The 21,396-nt window shown below is 47.4% G+C and overlaps 1 protein-coding gene across 1 annotated transcript; it reads left to right on the top strand.

Annotated features, from left to right (window-relative positions):
• Window positions 1–12,273: 12,273 nt before the first annotated feature.
• Window positions 12,274–21,192, top strand: LOC146198569 (sulfotransferase ssu-1-like). Its single transcript, XM_084592618.1, has 3 exons — window positions 12,274–12,360; window positions 19,703–20,087; window positions 20,382–21,192. The coding sequence occupies exons 2-3, from the start codon at window positions 19,703–19,705 to the stop codon at window positions 20,639–20,641; spliced, it is 645 nt and encodes a 214-aa protein (XP_084448744.1). The 5' UTR covers window positions 12,274–12,360; the 3' UTR covers window positions 20,642–21,192.
• Window positions 21,193–21,396: the final 204 nt, after the last annotated feature.

Here is a 21,396-nt window from a genome sequence, read left to right as displayed (position 1 = left end):
GCGAAAAGCGGCCGCAGCAGCCGGGATTTGATCCCGCGTCCTTGGATTCAGCAATCGAGCGCCGTAAGCGCTGAGACACCACGGCGGGACTCATATTTTCCTGAAATGGGATCACGCCGATACTGTAGAGGAAACCTAACCGCAGAGCAAATCTGATCGGTCACTTGTGGCGCACCGAGTGGCGTAAGTTAGCTAACTCACTACTCGGCGACTCCTTGCAGGCAATGTCAGTGAATTTGATGGTGTGACGCTGCGTCAATAATTGCAAAAGCGAGTATGCAGGAGGCCAATATTTCCTGTAATCGAGGAAAGCATTAGGAGATGGTGTACGTGCGTGCGGGCCTGCAACAGTGCAGATAATAGTATTTTTATTTTGAGTTGCTGAAAATAAATAAAGAAACATAAGAAGATTGTACAGATCGCAAATAATAAGCCAGCAGGGGCGGCAGGGCGAAGCGCATTCAAGCATTCAAACTCCACGCCCCTAAAACCAAAACCGGAAGTTGTCGCCAGGAGCAGGGCGCAGCGCATGTCAATATTCGAACCGCGCACCTAAACTGAGACAGAAGCTTGTTGCCTCCAGTCGCTTGGTGCGTTACAGTCAATTGGGCAGCTGGGACTTATTTCTTTCTCCGAGTTTTTGTCTTCCCCCCCCCCCCCCCCCCCCCCCCCCCCCAATGAGAGCACGTCCTCACTAAGTAGGCGGGCTGAATGCTGCACCGCGACGCGGCGAGTGAGCGCGATATCGCGGCCAATTCCGTGTATGGGTATATAGTCTGAATCCAGCAAACCTCATACTGCGTCGGCTAACGTTTTAGTAAGAAAAGCATGCTTAGACTGACATATTAACTTTTGACTTCATAACGTTAAGCTTCTCGGCAAACCACATCCATGTCGATATATGCTGCTGCATACACGAAGTGGCAAGGAGAATAAAACGAGGCGTATGAAGGGGCTTATGAAGGCTATGAAACTCACGATAATTGGAGCAGCGCTGGCCTCGAACAAAACGATCAGGTAGTGCTTGGTATAGAGTCTTTCATAAGGATGGCCTACGCCAATGGGGCAGTATAAAACTTTTCCAAATTTGTCCAACGTTCTAGAGCATATTTACGTTGCACAGCAACGCTTTGTTTACTACGTTATAGAGCCCCAGGTGGTGCGCATCTTGACAACTTAAACCGCACTTGCCTTACCACGCCAAAACATTTTGTCGGATATCCAAATGCTACAGTATATGCTTCAATGTTTCACGAGACAAATTCCCAAACGCTGTAGTACATGATTCAATGTTCCACGAGACGACATCTGCGTCGAGAAGCGCCATATTGCCGCGAAACGTTTAAAGCTTTTTTTTTTTTTTTTTTTTTTTTTTTTTAGCAGCCGCCGGTATACTGCCTTATTCCTCGATTCTGGCACGCCAATCAATTCTGCATTCTTTATATGCTCATGCTTCTTGTCGCGAGGCGCCGTTTTATCAGTTTCTTTGTCGCGCAAGATGCGCCGAGATGTGTCTCGAAGATTCCGAGCACTCGCTTGTGTTTCTTCAATGTTCCAGGTTGTGCTAGTCACCGTTTGCGGCTTTATCTCGATGTTTCTTCGTAGCTTTTAAATTGAGCGTTGACGGGTGCGACGGGCATTCTTTGTTCGACGACCACCGAGCAATGTTTGTTGCTATCGACGCCGAATCACTTATTTCTTTTGCGGTTGCAAGTCAGCACAATAGAGAGTTTCTTCAGTGCAATCCCAGACCCTTCATTTGTGACATCGGCCTTGTTACCACCACGTGACAATATGTTCATGGAATGGCTGTAGCATTTACGCAGACAAGCCTTGGCAGTCTCGTGACTAATGCCCGCTATTAGGCGTAGCCCTTGAAGAGACGACGTTGCAAAAAAAAAAAAAAAAAAAAAAAGAAAGGCCTTAAGGTGAAGATAATTACGTATAATGGGTAAATATACAGCCACGGGAGGCGTTGTTGCTCCGGAGCTGCGATTTATCCGGCCGCCTCTACTGTGCATGTACACGCTTAGCGGCAGCGAGAGGCAGCCGTGAAAATCAATTCTTTTGTGTCCCTTAATGCCCATGCTTGAGTTTCTTTTACCTACTTTATTTTATATTGAAGATATAGTCAATCCCTCATCTTCCTGGTGGCTAAGCTGCGCAGAACTTGTCGTGCAGACCCATCTAGGCTTAGTGTTAGGAAATGCTAGAGCGACCTGCAACCACCAGCCGGCGCAAATGCGTAGGTGCAAGAGATAAGCATGAACTCACCTTGCGCGGCTCTTCGTATGAAGTCATTCTGGTTTTCCGTCAGTGAGCAGGAGCAAAGGAGAAAAGGCGCCGAGAGCGGTTGTTCGAAGTCAGTTGCTGGCTGAAGCACGAGCTACGTGCGCCTCGCTGTCTTCGTCTTCTAAGCACTCCTTTAAGGACACGATGCACGTGCATAAGCTCCAACGCATTCCTCATCTAACAAATTATGGCTGAACTGGACGCAAAAAATGAAAAATGTGAGGGGAAAATTGGTCTTTCACGGTGCACAAGGTAAACGTTAAGAATATACGCATTTTAAAAGTTGTGAAAGAATCCGGAGAAATTGATCACATGGACCAAAATTTACCTAGAAATCTTTGATTATGCATACACATAAATAACAGTTTGCAAAAGGGTTAAAACCCTCTGGGCTTGATCGTACACGCGAACCGTGCTCTTAAGGTGATGAAATAAATTACACATTCATGCTGTATTCTGTCGGAGTCTGTGCAAAAGTGTGCTCAGGTTAGTGCGGGATAGAGTGATAAATTTTAGAACTACGCTTCCGCATAGTGGAAGCGTAGTCTGAAGTAAAATTAGCTATTGTTTGGTTGCATGAATTATGGCTGCGCTGTAATGCGCACCCCTGCACTGGTGGGTAGTAGCAGTCGCGATTTTAGATTCCATGGTTGATACGTTTCTGGGGTTTAACTTTCCAAGTTGACTCAGACTATGAGAGACGCCGTAGTAGAGCGCTCCGGAAATTTTAACGTGTACTGACATCGCACAGCATACGGGGAGCCAGCCGTTCATCTCCATCGAAAACCGGCTAACGAGGGCGGGATTCGGTTGCGCATTCTTGGGCACAGTATAGTCGAGCGCTCATACCACTGCGCCACCATTGCGGATCTTTTATTAGATTCCATGCAATGCGCCCTGCTTGAATTTCTTTTTCGCTATTATTATCTATGCTCCAACCTCTCTTCATAATATTTTTAGAGACGGCCCCTCAGATGTTGCGAGCACAAATCTACTCAACACGATGTACACGTAATCGGTCAAGAAACGTGTCTTGTTGAACACGTCAATCAACGTCCCTTAAGAAGTATCTAGGCGTGCCGAAAAAAAAAACAAAACAAAAACTACGGCCGATTTGTATAGTTCATCAAATGCGAAGTAGGTGCGTAGCACTGCTTAACCATTGTACTTCAGCACGTCAAGCACGGCGAATCTGCGCCGCAGTGCCTGACGGCCCGACTTCATCCATTGCGACGTGAAGCAAACGCGCGGACTGAGGGTGACGATGCTGCCGACAAATTATCCCGAGAGTTAGTCTGCCGTGCTGAGGTGGAACTGGTGCCTGCATATTTCCGAGAGTGTTAAACACGTCTTTGCCGAGCTCACAGTGTCTCATTGCTTGGAACGTGGCCCCTATCCGCCACGCAGGCCACAGTGAGCACGCGATATGGAGGAGACTCCAGACCCGCATACTCCTTTAGGCTTTGCCCTATTTTCTCCATCAATATCGTCTCAATTCCTCAGCTTGTGGTTTCTGCGCATTCTGTGGTTTCTGCGAGGCCGCTTCAAATCGACGCGACGAAGACCCCCCGACAACGCGACCTGTGAGCGACCGCGACTTGACGGCCCCAACGACAGTTCGTACACGTGAAGATAGACTCTCGCTGGATATACCCAGCACCTCCACCAAAAATATGTCACGGACAACAAGGCTAGACTTGTCTAAAACGACGGGACGAAGCTGTACCAGCAGGCAAAGTTCGACGCACAGCACGCGAGAGTCAACTTCAGTGTCCTCTTCTTCCAGGCGCAGCCAGAACATGGGGACACCAGGTGGCAATACGAATGTGGTGGTGAATGATGCTTCGAGTAAAGAGGGTGACTATACTGTTTCAGATGCGTTCGTCCAACTATGATACAAATTTTCATGGCAATTCCAATTTCATTTTCCAAACTTGATTTCAATTGCAATACTAATTTTGACAACTATCCCATATGTAATTTCAATACATATTTAATTGAAAACAATTCTGCAAAAATTGGCGTTGTTTTCCGGTCTCAAATGCCTAATCAAGGCTGCTATGCTTTCAAGTTTCAATGTTTCAACTTCAAATGCAATTTTAGTTTTAAATATGCGTGCAAACCAAATGTTCTATGTCAATTCCAAATCAGATATTTGATTTATTATGAACTATAACATTATTCGAACATCAATACTATTAGAAATATTATTCCTATTTCCAATCAAAATACATCCTCGCCACTTCGGACAGCCAGGTTCCTTTTATCAAACCTGCTAGCTTGCCGCAATGAATAGCGTCAGACCATTCGCTCTTCCTTTTCTGCCAGCGTTACGCTCTCGACGTACTGCGACAACCATTGAGCACCGCCGGGTTTAAGTCACATTACTGTCCAAGTGCTAAGAATTTAAATGAATAACTCACAGACAGCACTAGAGATGATATTGTTATACAAGCGAGGAGTTATTATTTATTAATGCGTGTTTTGCTGCTGGAACCGTATTTGCCACGTTTCGTTTTTAGTGCGAGTTTCCGCAAGAGAAGCGATTACTCTTCCTTGGTGCCGAGATTTCACGGCGCAGCAAATTGCATCTGCGAACCTGGCGCGCTGCCAGAACTTGCACTCGCCCGGGATATTGCTTGCCTCGTCGTCAGGCAGGTGGCGTAGCTTGCCAGATCCGCTGCTCGTTGGTTCGGCTGTCCTCTGCGAAAACTTGTGTACGCATAACAGATATCCCCGAGAGCCCTTCTTCATCACTGCCGGAAAAAACCCAGGCAAGCACTCGTGCGAAAACTTCGTAAGCAGTGTGATATGTTTCTTTGACCTAATGTTTTATGGGAAGCGACAAAGGGGAGTATAACTACAATATATTATAATTGTCTAACATCCACCTAAATGAAGCCTTACAACTTTTAATGAACTTTTTAGTTGCAGAAAATTGCGTCCTAGTTCCCTATGTGAACCCAGCACCACCGCCAGTTTGGTGTAGCCGATATATCAACATCGATGACTAGAAGTCTAGGACCACCAGCAGTTGAGATGGTAAGACGAGGACAAAATAATTATTGCACTCGAAGCAGGAAGGGGGTTGATGTGTTGATTTAGAGGGTTGTCCAGGATGCTGTAGAATATAACAAATAATTAGTTACCCATTAACATTCATCCAAGTTGTACCATGCGGCTAAAAAGGCTACAATGCTGTTTCATAAACTTCGTACTGGAAGTAAAAGTTTTATTGACCACGAACGAAATTTCAGCTAAAATGAGCCAATAGCTAGAAAGGAAGAATTTTTAGATATCGTGAGGCGAAATACGGAAATATTGGCATGTGCGATGATTTGTTATTGCTTTATATATATATAGTCAGTGATTTCTAACCTGGTGTCCGGCGGACGGCTTTTGTCATGGCGGTAAATGACGAAAGGTTCACAGCCAGAAAGTTTGGACCAATTCTAGGCAAGTGTTTGTGAACAATATTGGCTCATATATAGTAAACTGCACCACACAATAAACATACCCACACAACCTCACTTGGCAGGATTTCACTTCTAGCCGGCCAACTCTAGCCTCCACAGACGTCACCTGCCACCATTAACCTGCCTACACCATCCGCAAGGTGTGCATCAATTACAAACCCACAATGCCGTAGAAAAAAAAATTAAAATGTTTAAGCGACCATAGAAGCATTAGAAGCAACGTTGCTGCTACATGCTCCTCACATTGTATCCTAACGGGCTTGTAGTCATATGCTACTGCCTATAGTCATTCACTGGCGACACACTTCACTGACCAAGTTAATTTTGTGGGAACCACCGGCTCTACTAAAGAACTTGGGAACGAGTCTACACTCCGCTCGGATCAAAAGAAATTCATAGTAAGTTCTGAATTCGACGCAGGGGCTTCTGGTGGTTCTTCAGTTTTTTTTTAAATTTTATTTTCGCCCCCCGACACCGGAATCTTGTGACGTTGCTGCTCTCTCAGGATGTACCACTGGCCGAGTTTGACATATTATGCGAAAGGGTGCCAAACGTAAACCTCAAAGAGAAGACATGAGACACATACATAGACGCATCAACAACTAAATGTTTATTTCTTATTGTGCAAAATAAGTAACGGCGCCCAAAGCTGTACCATCATGTACACTAGCAAAAATTTCGACATACAGCCATCCAGTTTTCATTCAAGGGCTGAATCCGCGATAGGCCAACTCCATCTCTAACCAAAACACTAAGGGCACCTTCTTTATATTATAATAAATCACAACAGAACCGTGAAAATCTCAGAGTGGTGCAAAATAATACATCTGAAGTTTCCCAATAAATTAATTTACATACGGCATCCCTCCAAACACAAACTCAATAACCGCTCCCAAACCCTCGTCTGGACACCACTCTGGAGATCGCATTGCCACCGTATCTTACAGTAGCATCACTCCGCGCCACATGAGAAGTACAGCTGGGGCTGTCGGTAGCAGCATACGTCGGTAATGCAATTCCTCAATTTCCTCAGTTTTATGAATAATTTTAAGCAAAAAAGAGAGTATTCCCCACTCCAGACAAAACCTTAGATAAGGAGCAGGAGACCACCCGGAGGCGACTCCAGATGCGACTCTTCATGACTCCTTGTCCACATTTTAGCCCGGTATTCACTATGTGGTTAAATAGCTGTTCATGACCACTATTGTAGAATTGTAAAGGGGAGCCGCCGCCAGAATCTTGAATAAGTTGAAAGTTCCTACTCTCGAGCAATGCAAGACCGTGGTGGTGGGAGTTGAAACCCGGATCATTGAATAGGCTGCTGAGGTCGCTGTCAGCCACCTAGCACGGGTCAGGAGCATTTTTTTTTGTAACGAAATAAACGTTTTTAATCCGATCCTCAAATTTTTTTTTTCGCGGTTATTTTACCGCTGGTCTTCATCATCAAGACAACCATCATTTTTCTCCTCACGAGCAGGTGTGGGGGCACGCGGACTGCTGAGCGTGCTTCACACTATTGGTTTTAGCGGTCGGGCGTCAACGTCACTGGCTCAAGAGCGGCGTCGCCATGTCGTCTAATTGTAAGTGTGCACACAAAGCTTGAGCGTGACCTTTCTTTCGAGGGAGATATGTGCCTGCGCTGGCACTGAACCCCTATAAACACCGTCGGGTTGTCGCCATGATGACAAATACAGGCGCAGGTGCACGTCTAGGCGGATCTTAAGGTCTTGTTCGATATATGGTGGGGAGCGTAGCTGTGGCAGTGGATTGTGTTGTTTGTGAGGAAGGTTTGCTGCGCGACATGGGTTCCTCATTGCGTCGTCTGTCGATTGCAGCTTAGCTGTGAAGTGGTATTTTTTCTGTCGTCGACGGGCTACCATCTAGTATCGTCGTATTTTGTATGCCGCAGCTGCTGATTAATTGGTCGCCCTCGGCAAACGCACACTTGTGAAAGGGCCAAAGTCTACCTGCCAGATGCATGGTTATGATTTTTCGAAGCCGCGATGCTTCAAGAGGGGAGTATAATTGCCTCAGTGTTTTTTATATCCAAATACCTCCTACCAGAGGTATGCTCGCACTTTTTCAAGGCTGCGAGGCTTCAAACGGTTGATCCACCGACGCCGCCACCGGGCCATTTCTTCGCTATTTGGGCACGCATCTGAGTTAAAATAATTATGCGGTAATAGAGACTGGGCAGTGTGCGATTATATACTGTAGATGGTCCTGGAAAAGGCACTTGGAAAAGGGATAAGTTGCCAAGGCTGTGGTGGGTGACTACAGGAGTGAGTATATGATTCCGGTCTATAGAGCTTTGTAAGGGTTATTTACTCTCGTTTGCCGGATTCCACTGGGCTTTCTCTTTCGATTACATTAATGGTACTAATCGCGTTATGAGTAGAGATTTAACGCGATCAAACATTCTACGACCCATGCTACTCCTTGGTCACGCAGGCACCGTACGAGTTGGTTAAGCGGGGCTTTATGTATGCGTTGAGGCTTATTCAACGAAACATAGTAGATTATCACTGTATGGTCGAGAGTGTGTGTGTGGGATAATAGACACAAATTAAAGGATTGGTAACTGAGCTAATAACAAAGTTCATGTGCGCGAATGGAGGTCCTCAAGAGGCGCCGCGGATGGGCGACGATAAGCTATCGCGTCACACCATTAAATTCGGAACATGTGTTTCCCCTTCTAATTCTTATTTTTAGCTGTATTATCCCTCACATATACGTTAACATGTTAACGTAAGATACCACGTTATGTGGAAGAGCACCAGATATAGACACCCAATACCCGCCTAATCAAGGCGTACGAACGTGCCTGCGCGGCCTGGACAGCATGTCTAACCCGGGATAAGCGTCAAGGAGGGTAGGATTCGATCTAACCCTCCCATCTCAAACATCTCAAAAGTGAAGCATGAGACTCAGCAGCGCCTGCCAATTCGGTCTTGCCATGCTGCATCCTATCGTCACAAAACCCGACGGACCAGACAATGCATGGCCACGTCATCTGTCCATAACCTGCCAGAACCATACACGTGATTCCTTGCTCACAATGGCGACAACGGATTTTCTGGATCATCATCATCATCATCATCAGCCTGATTATACCCGCTGCAGGGCAAAGGCCTCTCCCATATTTCTCCACTTAACCCGGTTCTGTGCTAGCTGCATCCACTTGACCCCTGCGAACTTCTTAATCTCATCCGCCCACCTAACTTTCTGCCGCCCCCTGCTACGCTTTCCTTCCCTTGGAATCCAGTTTGTTACCCTCAGCGACCATCGGTTATCCTCTCTTCGCACTACATGTCCTGCCCATGTCCATTTCTTCTTCTCAATTTCCACTAGAATGTCGTTAACTTGAGTTATTTCTCTGACCCACTCTGCACGCTTTCTATCTCTTAATGTTACCCCTACCATTTTTCGTTCCATAGCCCTCTGGGTTGTCCTCAACTTAAGTAGAACTCCCTTGGTTAGCCTCCACGTTTCAGCCCCATAGGTAAGTACAGGCAAGATGCAACTGTTGTATACTTTCCTCTTGAGCGATACCGGTAAGCTGCTAGTCATAATCTGCGAGTGCTTGCCAAATGCGCTCCATCCCAATCTTATTCTTCTTGTCATTTCCTTTTCATGGTCCGGATCTGCGGTTACTACCTGTCCTAAGTAGACATATTCGCCTACTACCAGTATTTCGCTACCTAATGTAAACTGCTGCTCCTTCCCGAGGCTGTTGAACATTACCTTAGTCTTCTGCATATTGATTTTCAAGCCTACCTTTCTACTTTTCCTGTCTAGGTCATCAATCATTATTTGCAGTTCATCCCCCGAGTTGCTTAGGAAGGCAATGTCATCAGCAAATCGCAGATTACTGAGGTATTCTCCATCTACCCTTATCCCCAACCGCCCCCATTCCAAGTCTCTGAATACTTCCTCTAAACAAGCTGTGAATAGTACTGGGGAGATCGTGTCTCCTTGCCTAACACCTTTTTTTATGGGAATTTTCTTGCTTTCTTTATGTAGAACTATGGATAGCAGTGGATAGTTTTCTGGATAGCAGTCTTTAACGCTGTCGCGTTAGAAATATCTATCACAGAAAGCCTCAAGGACGGCAGCTAGTGGGTGAAATTTGTCATCGATGCCGCTCTATGTACAATGTCAGTTCTCAGGCACACCGTATGCGTTTGCGTGCGCACTGGAGCTGAGTGCCGAGCAAGCGGTCATCAGAATATAAGGCATCACTTTTCTCTTAGTAAATCCCACCGCTCAAGTGAGCACAAGCGCAGTGAGTGGGTCCCAAGTCACCGGCAAGAAGAGTGCGAAGGGAGCCAAGGCTAAGGAATTGCCAGACCCACCGAAGAAGGACGAACCACCCATGGAAGTCCTCTACACAGCCAAGGATCTCAGGTGCGTATAACATCAATCAATCAATCAATCAATCAATCAATCAATCAATCAATCAATCAATCAATCAATCAATCAATCAATCAATCAATCAATCAATCAATCAATCAATCAATCAATCAATCAATCGTTTTATGATTACATTGATGCCGAGGCAACTCAACTATGAGGAAAGAATTCACGGAAATATGGAAAGAGCACACATATTGAGATCTCTTTTTTTTTCCACCTAAAATCGCAGCAGGCTCGTAGTGTGAAGCTTCCTGCAGAGTGAACTGAATTGTTCTTGGTGCTCAAAGGCAAACTTAAAGAAAATTTAAACTCCTAAAGAAGACCATTTACCGGTGCTAAAAACAAAAAAGGAGTGCTAAACAAAAAAACAAACAAACAAACAAAAGGGAGTGCTAAAACAAAATATAAGACACGTTTGAAATGAGTAAGTAGGAAGCTGGTTTCTGAAATTGCTGTTTTTAACACTGAGAACGAAAAAAGGGAGGTCATTTCAGGTCGCCAAAAGTGACGTGAACTGGCGTACTTGAGTCACTTGTTTCCAGGCCGTTGCTGTAACACTGGATAAATCGCTGTGGTTTGTTGCGTATAGATTGTTTCGAGTCCGTTTTTTGTGCTGCTGAATCGTGGGAAGCACCAGGGCTGCATTCTGTAAAGCGCCACGTGAGGCACGCATTCGCTGATGTAACGAAAACGCCCGCACAATAGCGATGACACGGAGCATGTCGAGCGGCATCGCTGCGAATTCACGTAGCGAGATCTCGTCCCACTGATGTGTGGAATTTTTCGGAGCGAAGAGAGCTGTGTATCCCTGAAAACTGGATTTGCATAACAAAACAGGTACGTTTGGCGATCTGCACTATACAAGGAATTGTGACTTTCGACGAAACTAGTTTTTTTTGTGAAATTAAGGCATCGGGCTCGTGTCGTACGAAATCGTTGCGGAGCTCCTAGGCATAGCTGTTTCGGGCTTGGACTGCATTTTCACGTTGACCATGCTTACTCATGTAGCTTGTTCATCGAAATATACGTACAGCCTCGTCCACTTTTAGTTAGAACACGGTCACTGCTTTCAAAGCGTCTTTGAGTCCGACCCAGCCACGCAATAAAGCTAAGTGATATAGGCCATGTAAAGCAGCACGTCCGTGTCCATCTAAGATTGCATCGGTTTGCATCGATATGTGACTGGGTCGTACGCAATGTTGCTTTGAAAGCAGTGACCATGTTATAGCTAGAAGTGGATGATCCTGTACATCAGGCAGATATTCAAACATTTTAGCTGCATGCAGCGGGACGGCACTGCGTCAACTTTCAAAACCATTTTAATGGTTCAAACGGCTGACTTGCGGCCCAAATCGAGCCGTGCGTGAAGTCCTCGCTTTTGATATAATCTGAACAAAGTGTGCAGCGCTTCACTGGATTCTAGTTATTGCGATTCATTACCAACTTCTCACTGCTTTCGCAGCTTGCTGTACTTCAGAAACTGATGCAGGCTTACTCCGGGAACGGCGCTTGTGTTAGGGCACCCGACGGCTGCATAGCGGCTCGGCATGGTTCTTGAGTTAAGGTTTTTCAGTATCAGGGCCAATAGACGAAACCCCACCAGCCGCACAGTCCAAATTTCCTTTCTTTTACTGGCCGCCTCTTCTTGCCGTCTGCGATCGGCGCACAGATTAGACAGCTTTCCGCGCCCGATTCTACGTCATGCCTGGCGAGTCGTCTAATTTTGCGAAACACCGCTAGGGGCAAGCACCGTTTGCTGCAGAGCTCTTAAACCTCACGTTACATCTTTTTATACATGCCTAGAACTTCGTCACGACAGGTTTCATGACGTATGAACCACTGCTTTGCAGAAAATTCTAGTGCCGAAATGGAGTGCACCAAAGCTGAACTAACCAAGCTGCAGCTTCTTCACTAGCACACCACCATCATTCGTGGTTGAATGAGCTTTGCTGTTTTGGGGGAAACAGGACCTGCTGTCGAAACGTTGACTTACAGTGTAGATAGAGGCTGTAACAGTTGTTTGCTTCTAGCATTTATTTTAAGTAAGTATGTTGTGGCGACTTGCACGCCATTTTTTTACCATTCTTACCAGGTTTCCGACGTACGTGATCATTGACGGTCTCTACTTGCCTATCGACGTTGACGAGATGTCCCTGCGCTTTGCTCTGAACTACAGGTAAGAGCGATGTATTCCAATAACATAAAGATCGATGCTATTTAAATTCGGTCATGTCTGGCTTAGGACATTTCTAAAGTGCAGGTCACATCGGTTTCATAATATTAATATGCCGAGCGTTTATGAGAAATAAATTTTGAGCTTAAGGCAGAAATTAGTAAACTTTTTAGCACTAGAACAAATGCTTCAGAAAGTGCGCTTATATTATCAAAGGAACCAAGATGAAACACAAGAAAATTTGGTTTGGTTTGGCTTGTAGGATTTAACGTCCCAAAGCGACTCAGGCTTTAAAAGACGCATTTGTGGTGAACTCCAGAGATTTCGAAAAACTGCGGATCTTTAACGTGCACTGACATCGCACAGCACACGGGCGCCACTCCGTTTTTGCTCCACCGAAACGCAGCCGCCGGCAGTTGGGATCGAAATTGAGTACTCCGGCACAGTATTTTGGAATCTTAACCACTGTTACAGAAGAAGTATCATATCTAAAGTGCGGTGCAGGGCCTGCGTATTGTACGTGAGTAAAAATTGAAATTTCTGACGTGGTGCGCCGTTTTCCAACCGAAAGCTTAGGCATCACCGTTTCACATTCTTGAGCGCAAAATCACAGTTGTAGCGGTGCCTATGCAAGGGGCTCAAAATTATTAAGCTGTGCAAATTACTCAATGTTAAGGGCTATATAGTCAAATCACCTCTACACATCAGGTTTGCAACCAAGATAACACAAAGTAGGGTAATTGTGGTCGTCATATATATAATTAACTAAACATGTCAATGTTAATGTTGTTCATTACTCACAGTGGGGCATAGAAGTAGTCATATTTGTAAGGTATTCCATTAGTCGGAATCCTTACAGATCCCTCGGGCTCCGAGATAATCTCCTTCGAAGTTTCCACTGCTTTCGCTTAATAGAGCACCCAAGGCGGGTACAGTGAATTAGAAACTTGGCGCCCATAGGAATCTCCTTGCTTGCCCAATTAGGTTCATTCAGTTGAAAATTCGGAAGCAGTATGTCGGAAGACACGTGTGCTACGAAAATCCTATCAATTGGTATTGTGTAGAAATATGATGAAGTCTATGCTTCAAGTTCTTCACCTCCTCGCATGTCTTATTAGGTATATCATGTAGAACATTAGGGACATTAGGAACACATGTGGGCTGTGAGAATCCGATCATATAATAGTGTGAAGGAACACGACTGAGTTTCTATTCCTGGCATAACAAGCCTGCGAACTGCAGTATCTAAAACTTTAATAAATTTTAGATTATTAAGTTTTTGCATAAACGTTTAATTTATCTTTACGGGCCTAATTTATTTATGGAATCTGTACAGATTAATTTTATCACCCTTTGTATGGAACTGACACTTGGGTATTATGTCAAAAATTCGTTTAGGCCACCTTCTGCCGAAGGAAAACTATACGCTTCATGCATTTTGACACAAGTGAAGGTTTAAACGAGTATGTGCGTTGTACACGCGACTTCAGTGGCAACAAAACTAATGTGCGCAGTTTAAAATAAGTTCTTTCCAACACAAGATGGCAATACGTCGGGAGATTTGGTTCTCTCAGTAACTGCAATTACTGTTCCCGTTAGCTACGATGTGAGCTATATTATAAATGTGGCAGGCGGTCTTTCTTCGTGTTTCGCGTCGTGGGCTCGCTTAGCTTTAACGCCTTAAAAGCACAATGCACTGCAGAGTTGACAATGCATTGATTGTCCGAGTAAAAGAATAAGCAATCTCTCTTTTGGAGATGAAAATATTTGACTGCACGTAAATTGCAGGTAAACAATCTGCTTGTTATCGTCATACTGAGGGCAATATAGAGTCAACAGTTGCCGCCATAATTGCACTTCCCTTCATCCTTCGATGGTTTCGACTTTAGCAAAGACCTTACTGCGCCTGTACGAACGTAAAGTAGGCATCCTTTTGGAAATCGTAAACGAGATTGGCGCTGGCTGGTATCTCGCGTGACTTGCGTTCAGGCCTTCCAAGGGCGACATCATGGTGATCTCGTACCCAAAGTGCGGAGGCGTCTGGGTGGCACAGATTGTCTACCTTCTTCTGAACGACTGTGTCCCCCTGGCAGATACCAACGCCTTCGACCAGCAGGCAAGCATCTTCTGTTATGCAGATTCAGTGGCTACCCCCGATTTTGTGAGAAAATAGGGTATCAAAGAAATGTTTATGGATATTTGTAGCACTTCTCCCACTTTGAAGGTTATAAAGACAATTTTCTTCATTTTGAAAAATTGGGGAGGCAGCGTCCTTAAAGGAGCTTGACAGTGGGATTGAGAAATGTTTTATAACCGGTTACATGTGGTGTGCATATATGTTTCTTACCTGGCTTGATATGAAAACAACTGAATCCTGGGTATGCTGCAAGCGAACATTGCTCACACGCTGTGACGACTGATATCATTGTTACCGTCGTTTTTGTCACTAGTACGAGGTGCGGTCAATAAAACGTTATCAGTGATTTAGATTGCCTAACCAAGGCTATTCACGCGGAAGGAATGATAACTCAAGCTTTACTGAGGTTTGCTTCGCTTTGTCTTGTTAAATGTTGTTGTGATTAGCTACGTAACTGGCGGATGCTTTAGGCCTTTGTGAGAATGGAAGAAGCCTAAAGAAGACTGCAATTTCGTCAGATGATATCACTACGATGACGACGACGTTATTCGAAAATCAGCGAGGAAGACTGAGAGCTTACCATGACAAGCTGCTACTGAAATGCCACAGTAGCGTAAACTAGTGAGCAGCCAAGCTGATCTCTTTGTCTCGACCTCGGTTCGAAGCCGAATGACCTCGAGCTTTCAAAGCGAAAACTTCCCCAGCTCCATTGACCGAAAGCGTCGTCGACGTGCGCCACTTTTATGGTATCAAAGGCAAACGCCAGCTGTTCATCGGTAGCAGTAGGAATAGAGCAGGCGCATGTCGAAGGAAGAGTGCGGCTCTTGGAAGGCCGCGTGCGAGGGGAGTGGTGGCGAGAGGTAAGGACATTGCCCGGCGCTCGCCCCAAGGACACCCTCTACGCGCGTGCTTTGTGCTTCCCTCCGGGCAATGACCTTGCCTCTTTTTTTGATACCATGAAAGTTGGTTTAGTTTGGTTTGTGGGGTTTAACGTCCCAAAGCGACTGAGGCTATGAGAGACGCGGTAGTGGAGGACTCCGGAAATTTCGACCACCTAGGGTTCTTTAACGTGCACTGACATCGCACAGCACATGGACGCCACCAGACGAGGAGGTCGTGGGACGCCACTCCATTTCGCCTTCATCGAAACGCAGCCGCAGAGGCTGACATTCGATCCCGCGTCCTTGGGCGCAGTAGTCTAGCGCCTTAACCGCTGCACCACCCCGTTGGGGCAATACTACGAAAGTGGAGGACCACATGGGGCTAGCATGAGTGAAGGGTGACAGTTCCTGGCCCTATAGGTCAACACCGCTTGTGGCAGGGGCTAGCCAGGCACCGAATTTTTATCTGTTGTATGCCGTCATTGCACCCGCCACCGCTTAGGTGAGGGACGACGGCTGTTGTTGCGGCGCGCGTCTTTCTCTCCCTCTTCTTTTTCCTTTCTTCTCTATTTTCTCTTCTGTCGACACGAAGCATCAGCTACAGAGCCAGTAGCAGGCCCGTGTATTTTCTTTTCCTTCTTCTTACAGCCACAACAACAACAACAACCGCAAGCGGCGTTGACCTACCAGTCCCAGCCCCGTAGGGCCAGAAACAGCCACCCTTCAACTCTTCTCGACACCGGAGGGACGCACAAAGCACGCTTGTAGAGGGTGTTTAAAGGGAAAACTTCCTCAGCTCTATTGACCTGAAGCATCGTCGACGGGATACCATGAAAGTGGAGGCCCGTAGACGATGCTTCAGGTCAATGGAGCTGGGGAAGGTTTCCCTTTAAACACTCTTGACGCACGTGCTTTGTGCGTCCCTCCGGTGTCAAGAAGGGGAGGTGGTGAAGGGTGGCTGTTTTTGGCCCTACGGGGCTGGGACTGGTAGATTAACGCCGCTTGCGGTGGGGACTTGCTAGCCCCAAGTTGTTCACCAGGTGGTCGAAATTACTCTAGAGACCTCCACTACGACTCCTTTAGTCGAAACGCAGCCGACGCCATCAAACATTTTCATTTTAGAGCGCAGCTATTTGGTGCCCATCTCGGGTTCCGCGTCGGCATCGGCCGCGCCGGCCTCGTAACCAGCTCCGCCCTCCTTTCATCCTCCCAGTTTGAGCCGGTGCTTCGGCAACCGGAGCTTTGGAGGAAGAGGGGAGGGGGGATACATTTAGCGGCGAACGATGGGGGCAGGAGCGCGCGCAGCAACCGGACAACACGAGGAAAGGAAGGGGGGGGGGTGTCGCCGGAAACAGCGCTAGCAGCGACTGACTCATGCCACTGACGCCGTTAGCCAGTCAAGACAACGTGACTGCCTTGTTGTTGCGGCTGTAGAAAAAAAATTACCGACGATTACGTTACTTCCTAATGCGAAATTTGAGCGCAGCAAATAAGCTGTTTCACCTTTTCGATAGATTGAGGCAAAGAAATCGAGCAACACATGTATGCGCTATCACAATTTTTTTTTTATTTTTCACACGTATTCCTTTAACAAAGACTCCACTAACAGTTCTTGACAGTCATGAAGGAAGCTTTGTGGTCGGAGAAATATATGTTCGACTTGGTACACCAATGCTTGATTCTCAAAGACGAGATCTATACAAGTGCCTCGCGAGGTTGTCACAGCCGTGGGACGCGTTACGAGCGGGAGGAACGGGATGTTCTCCCGCATAAGTGTGAAGAAATTCCTGTTTGTCTTTATGTCAACATTAAAGTCCCCCACTACTAACATCGGTGTCGGCTCGGGCGGTGCACATATACAGATCCGCCGCCACCGATCTGGCTCTCTGATTGCCACCGCGCAGGACTTGCATTGGAGGAGGAGCGAAGAAAGGAATTAAGTTCGAGCCGGCGCTTTGACAACCGGAGACTCACAGGAAGAGGGGGGGGGGGCGCGTGTACACCCAGCGGCAAACGATGGGGGCAGAAGCGCACGCAGCAAGCGGACAACGCGATAAAGGGATGAGGGAAGAGATAGCAGCGACTGACTGATACTGCTGACGCCGATAGTGAGTCAACCCCAGCTGCGGAGTTGGTTTCAGGGACAACGCCGCCGATGCCGACGCAAACAATATGATACCCTCGCTTCCGCAGCGCCAAGAACCAGGCCTAGCCGTGGGAAGGTGGTCACGTATTCGTCAACGTGCCGGGGCCTACGTGAAATAACCGGCGCGTCGGCAACTGAAGAGCACCCTATCCGCCACACAGGAACAGGGGGGGGACCCTCCCCTCCTCTTTCTGCATGGCGGCGACGGTGTTCTATGCAGTAACGTTATCTTGACTCTCTAGCGGCGTCAGCGGCATCCAGCGGTATCAGTCGGTCGCTGCTAGCGCTGGGGGGATGAAAGGGGGGCGGAGCTGGTTACGAGGCTGACGACGACGCTGACGCCGACGCGAAACCCAGGAACGGACGCCAAAGAGCTGCGCTTTAAAAGGATAAGAAAATGCTCCGGCCTGCTACTGACTCTGTAGCTGAGCCACCTCCGCTGCCTTGTGCAGACAGAAGAGAAAATAGAGGAGAAAAGGAAAAGTGAGAGAAAAACACGCGCCGCAACAACAGCCGTCGTCCACCACCGAAGTGGTGGCGGGTGCAATGGCGGCCTACAACGAATAAAAATTCGGTGGCAGGCTAGCCCTCGCCGTAAGCAGCGGTGACCTTCCTGCCCCAGCCCCATCAGGGGAGACCTGGTCGCTCCCCTTCGTGACTGTGTAGAACACCGTCGCCGCCATGCTGAAAGAAGAGGAGGGGGTCCCCATCCTGCTTGGCGGCGAGGGTGCTCTCCGGTTGCCGAAACGCCGGCTCGCTATCGGCGGATCACTGTGCGTGCACCCCGTTCTCTCTCGCTTCACTCGCTAGCTACGTCAGCGGCACCGGCCAGTCGCTGCTATCTGTTCGGCGCGCAACGTTCATATGGGCCCACTCGTCACCTCCCGATTACTCAACTGCTCTTTTCATTTCTTCGACCACAAAGCTTCTTTAATGACAGCCAAGACCTGTTAGTGGAGTGTTTCTTGAAGGAATTTCGAGTGAAAAAATTATAAAAAGTTGTCTGTAATTGTACGTACGTGTCTAGCTCGAAATCTGCCTCAATCTATCGAAAAGGTGAAACAGCTCATAAGTTGCGCTCAGATTTTGCATTAGGAAGTAACGTAATCGTGGGCAATGTTTTTTAACCTCTCGCTTCTCATCTTTCGCATAGAGGCCAGACGGCATCGGTGCATTACACAAACGCGCGCTTTGCGTTTCAATATAAGCCCCGCCGGGGTGGTGCAGTGATAAGACGCCCGACTACTGTCCCGAGTTTCCGGGCTCAAACCTGACCACGGCGGCTGCGTTTCGATGGAGGCGAAACGAAGTGGCGTCCGTGTGCTGTGCGATGTCAGCGCACGTTAAAGATCCCCAGGTGGTCGAAATTACTCCGTAGCCCTCCACTGCGGCTCCTCTTTATCTCTTTCCACTTTCACTCCCACCTTTCTCCCTTCTCTTACGGCGCGGTTGCGGTGTCCACAGAAAACAAGTGAAACAGTTACCGCGCCTTTCCTTTCCTATAAATAAATCAGTAAATCCTTTGAGGCGCGGTTCAGGTGTCCACAGAGTAAGTGTGACAGATACTGCGCTTTTTCCTTCCTGTGCACTAATTATCATTATTATTATTATTTTGATATTATTAATAATATTATTTCAATATAAGTGGTGCCCTTCTGCACGCCGCCATATGTATCTGAATATTATTACATTAGGCTCTCTGAAGCCGTATTCCTCTCCACTTAGTCTGATGTGTTAGTGGCTTACCAGGGATAAATGTTAGTTATGCATTTATTTATTAATAATAATTGGTTCACCGGAAGGGAAAGGCGCTGCATATGTCACACTTGTTCTGTAGACCTGAACATCGCCGTAAGGGAAGGAAGGGAGGTCGGAGTGAAAGTGGAAAGAGGGAAAGGGGAGCCGTAGTGGAGAGCTACGGAGTAATATCAACCACCTGGCGATCTTTAACGTGCGCTGACATCGCACAGCACACGGACGCCACTTCGTTTCACCTCCATCGAAACGCAGCCGCCATGGTCGGGATCGAACCCGGGAACCCCGGCACTGTAGTTTGGCGTCTTACTACTGCACCACCCCGGCGGGGCCTATGTATTTATTTCCAGTTTTATCTTAGTAAAATCAAGGGGTTCGGTAGCGCGTGCGACGACGTCAAATTAACGAGGCGCCGATCTCGCGCAGATGCCCAATCTGGAGGAGTACGGCTACCTGATGCCGCGCGAGCGCAGCGCGGCCGACGAGGTGCGCATTGTGCGCTCTCACCTGCCCTACCACAAGATGCGCATCAACCCGATGGCCAAGTATATCTACGTGACGCGCAACCCGAAGGACTGCTGCGCCGCGATGTACCACTACATTAGGCACGTGAGCATCTTCCGCTTCAAGGAGGGCACGTGGGAAAACTTCTTCGAGTGGTTCATACGGGGCCGCATTTGCTACAACGACTATTTCGACCACATCATCCATTACTGGGTGCACCGCAAGGACTGCCACGTGCTCTTCCTCACCTACGAGAACATGACACTTGACCACAAGAGCCATATCTTCATGCTGGCAAACTTCATTGGTAAGCACGTCACCAATTTAGCGGGTGGTTCCAAGAGGGCGAGGATGCGGCTGCCATTAAGGATAGCGCCTTTTCCGAGTGTATGTGACCATCGTCATTGCAGTCTCCTTCTCGCCCAAGCCGAAGCGTTTTCTGCATAGGATAAGATTTTCGACAGGAGGTGTATTTCGAATTCACAAAGCTCACGCGCTCACAGAAGTTTTCAGAGGGTGCGTGTGCATTATGGTGACTGACATTAATGTCACTCACGGTGCTGCAGGTGGCCGACTGACGAGCAGGTTTCGTTCATTGCAGGTGGAGTAGCCGGCACCATGGTCAAGGATCGGCACATGCTCAAGAAGCTGATCCACCGCAGCTCCTACTCGTACATGTCACAGTTCTTCAAGGACGAAGCGCATCTGGGCAACCTGACTAAGGGCAGGATTGGAGAGTGGAAGACAATGTTCTCGCCTGCGCAGGCCACACGGCTGGACCGAAAGTTCTACGAGCGCTTCGGCAGCAGTGACATCGCCAACCTGTGGCGCTACATAGTGCGCTTCGACCGGCCGACGTGAAAAAACTTCGACTCGATAACCATGTAGAGGTCAGACGACGATGCGGAACTCGCTTTGTTCAGCTTCACGCCAATCTGATGACGTGTGGTGATGCCAGACTTTAGATGTCACTGCATACTGGATCAATTGGCGTTCTTTGCTCGCGCACTGTGAATCGTCTGGCCTCTAGTGCATTGCTTGCTGTTCTGACATTAACTGATTAACGTTCACTTAATAGGCTTACATAAACAGTAAACTTCAAAGATCGAATTCTGGATAGCGGAACGCTCTGTTGACTGGACTCCTGCCATGAGAATGTTTTCTGTGCGCGTGCTCCCGTCAAAACAGGGTAGTTAGCAGAGAGTTTGGAGAGGGTGCTAGACAGCTCTTATTCGCCTAGCCAGCGCGTAACGTCTCTCCCTTTCTATTACTGGAGATGACGTGCTGCTCGCAGCATTCAGCTTAAGCTTCAGCTTGACCTAACCTTTGCGGAGAACACACCTTAGCAGCACTGAAATAAAGCACATCGCAAGAAGGACACCAGACAGGACGATTGGCAAACCATTTTTCAGTAGGCGCAATGATAGCCACAGCGGTCGCTGTTACAGCCATGACGAAGAGGGGCACTGTGTGGGAAGTAGTACGTCGTTAGTGAGGTTGTCGGGCTTTCTGTAACTCTCTTGTGTTTCTCTAAAGAGAGATCAGAATATTTTTGTACGTGATTCGAGGTTATATCAAGATTGAACTGGTCATGAGGTTTGTAAAACTGAGCCTCG

Source organism: Amblyomma maculatum, chromosome 2, assembly GCF_055883805.1.
Source record: "Amblyomma maculatum isolate TAMU_Amacu chromosome 2, ASM5588380v1, whole genome shotgun sequence".
NCBI lineage: Eukaryota > Metazoa > Arthropoda > Arachnida > Ixodida > Ixodidae > Amblyomma > Amblyomma maculatum.
This window is presented reverse-complemented; position numbering and strand designations above follow the sequence as displayed.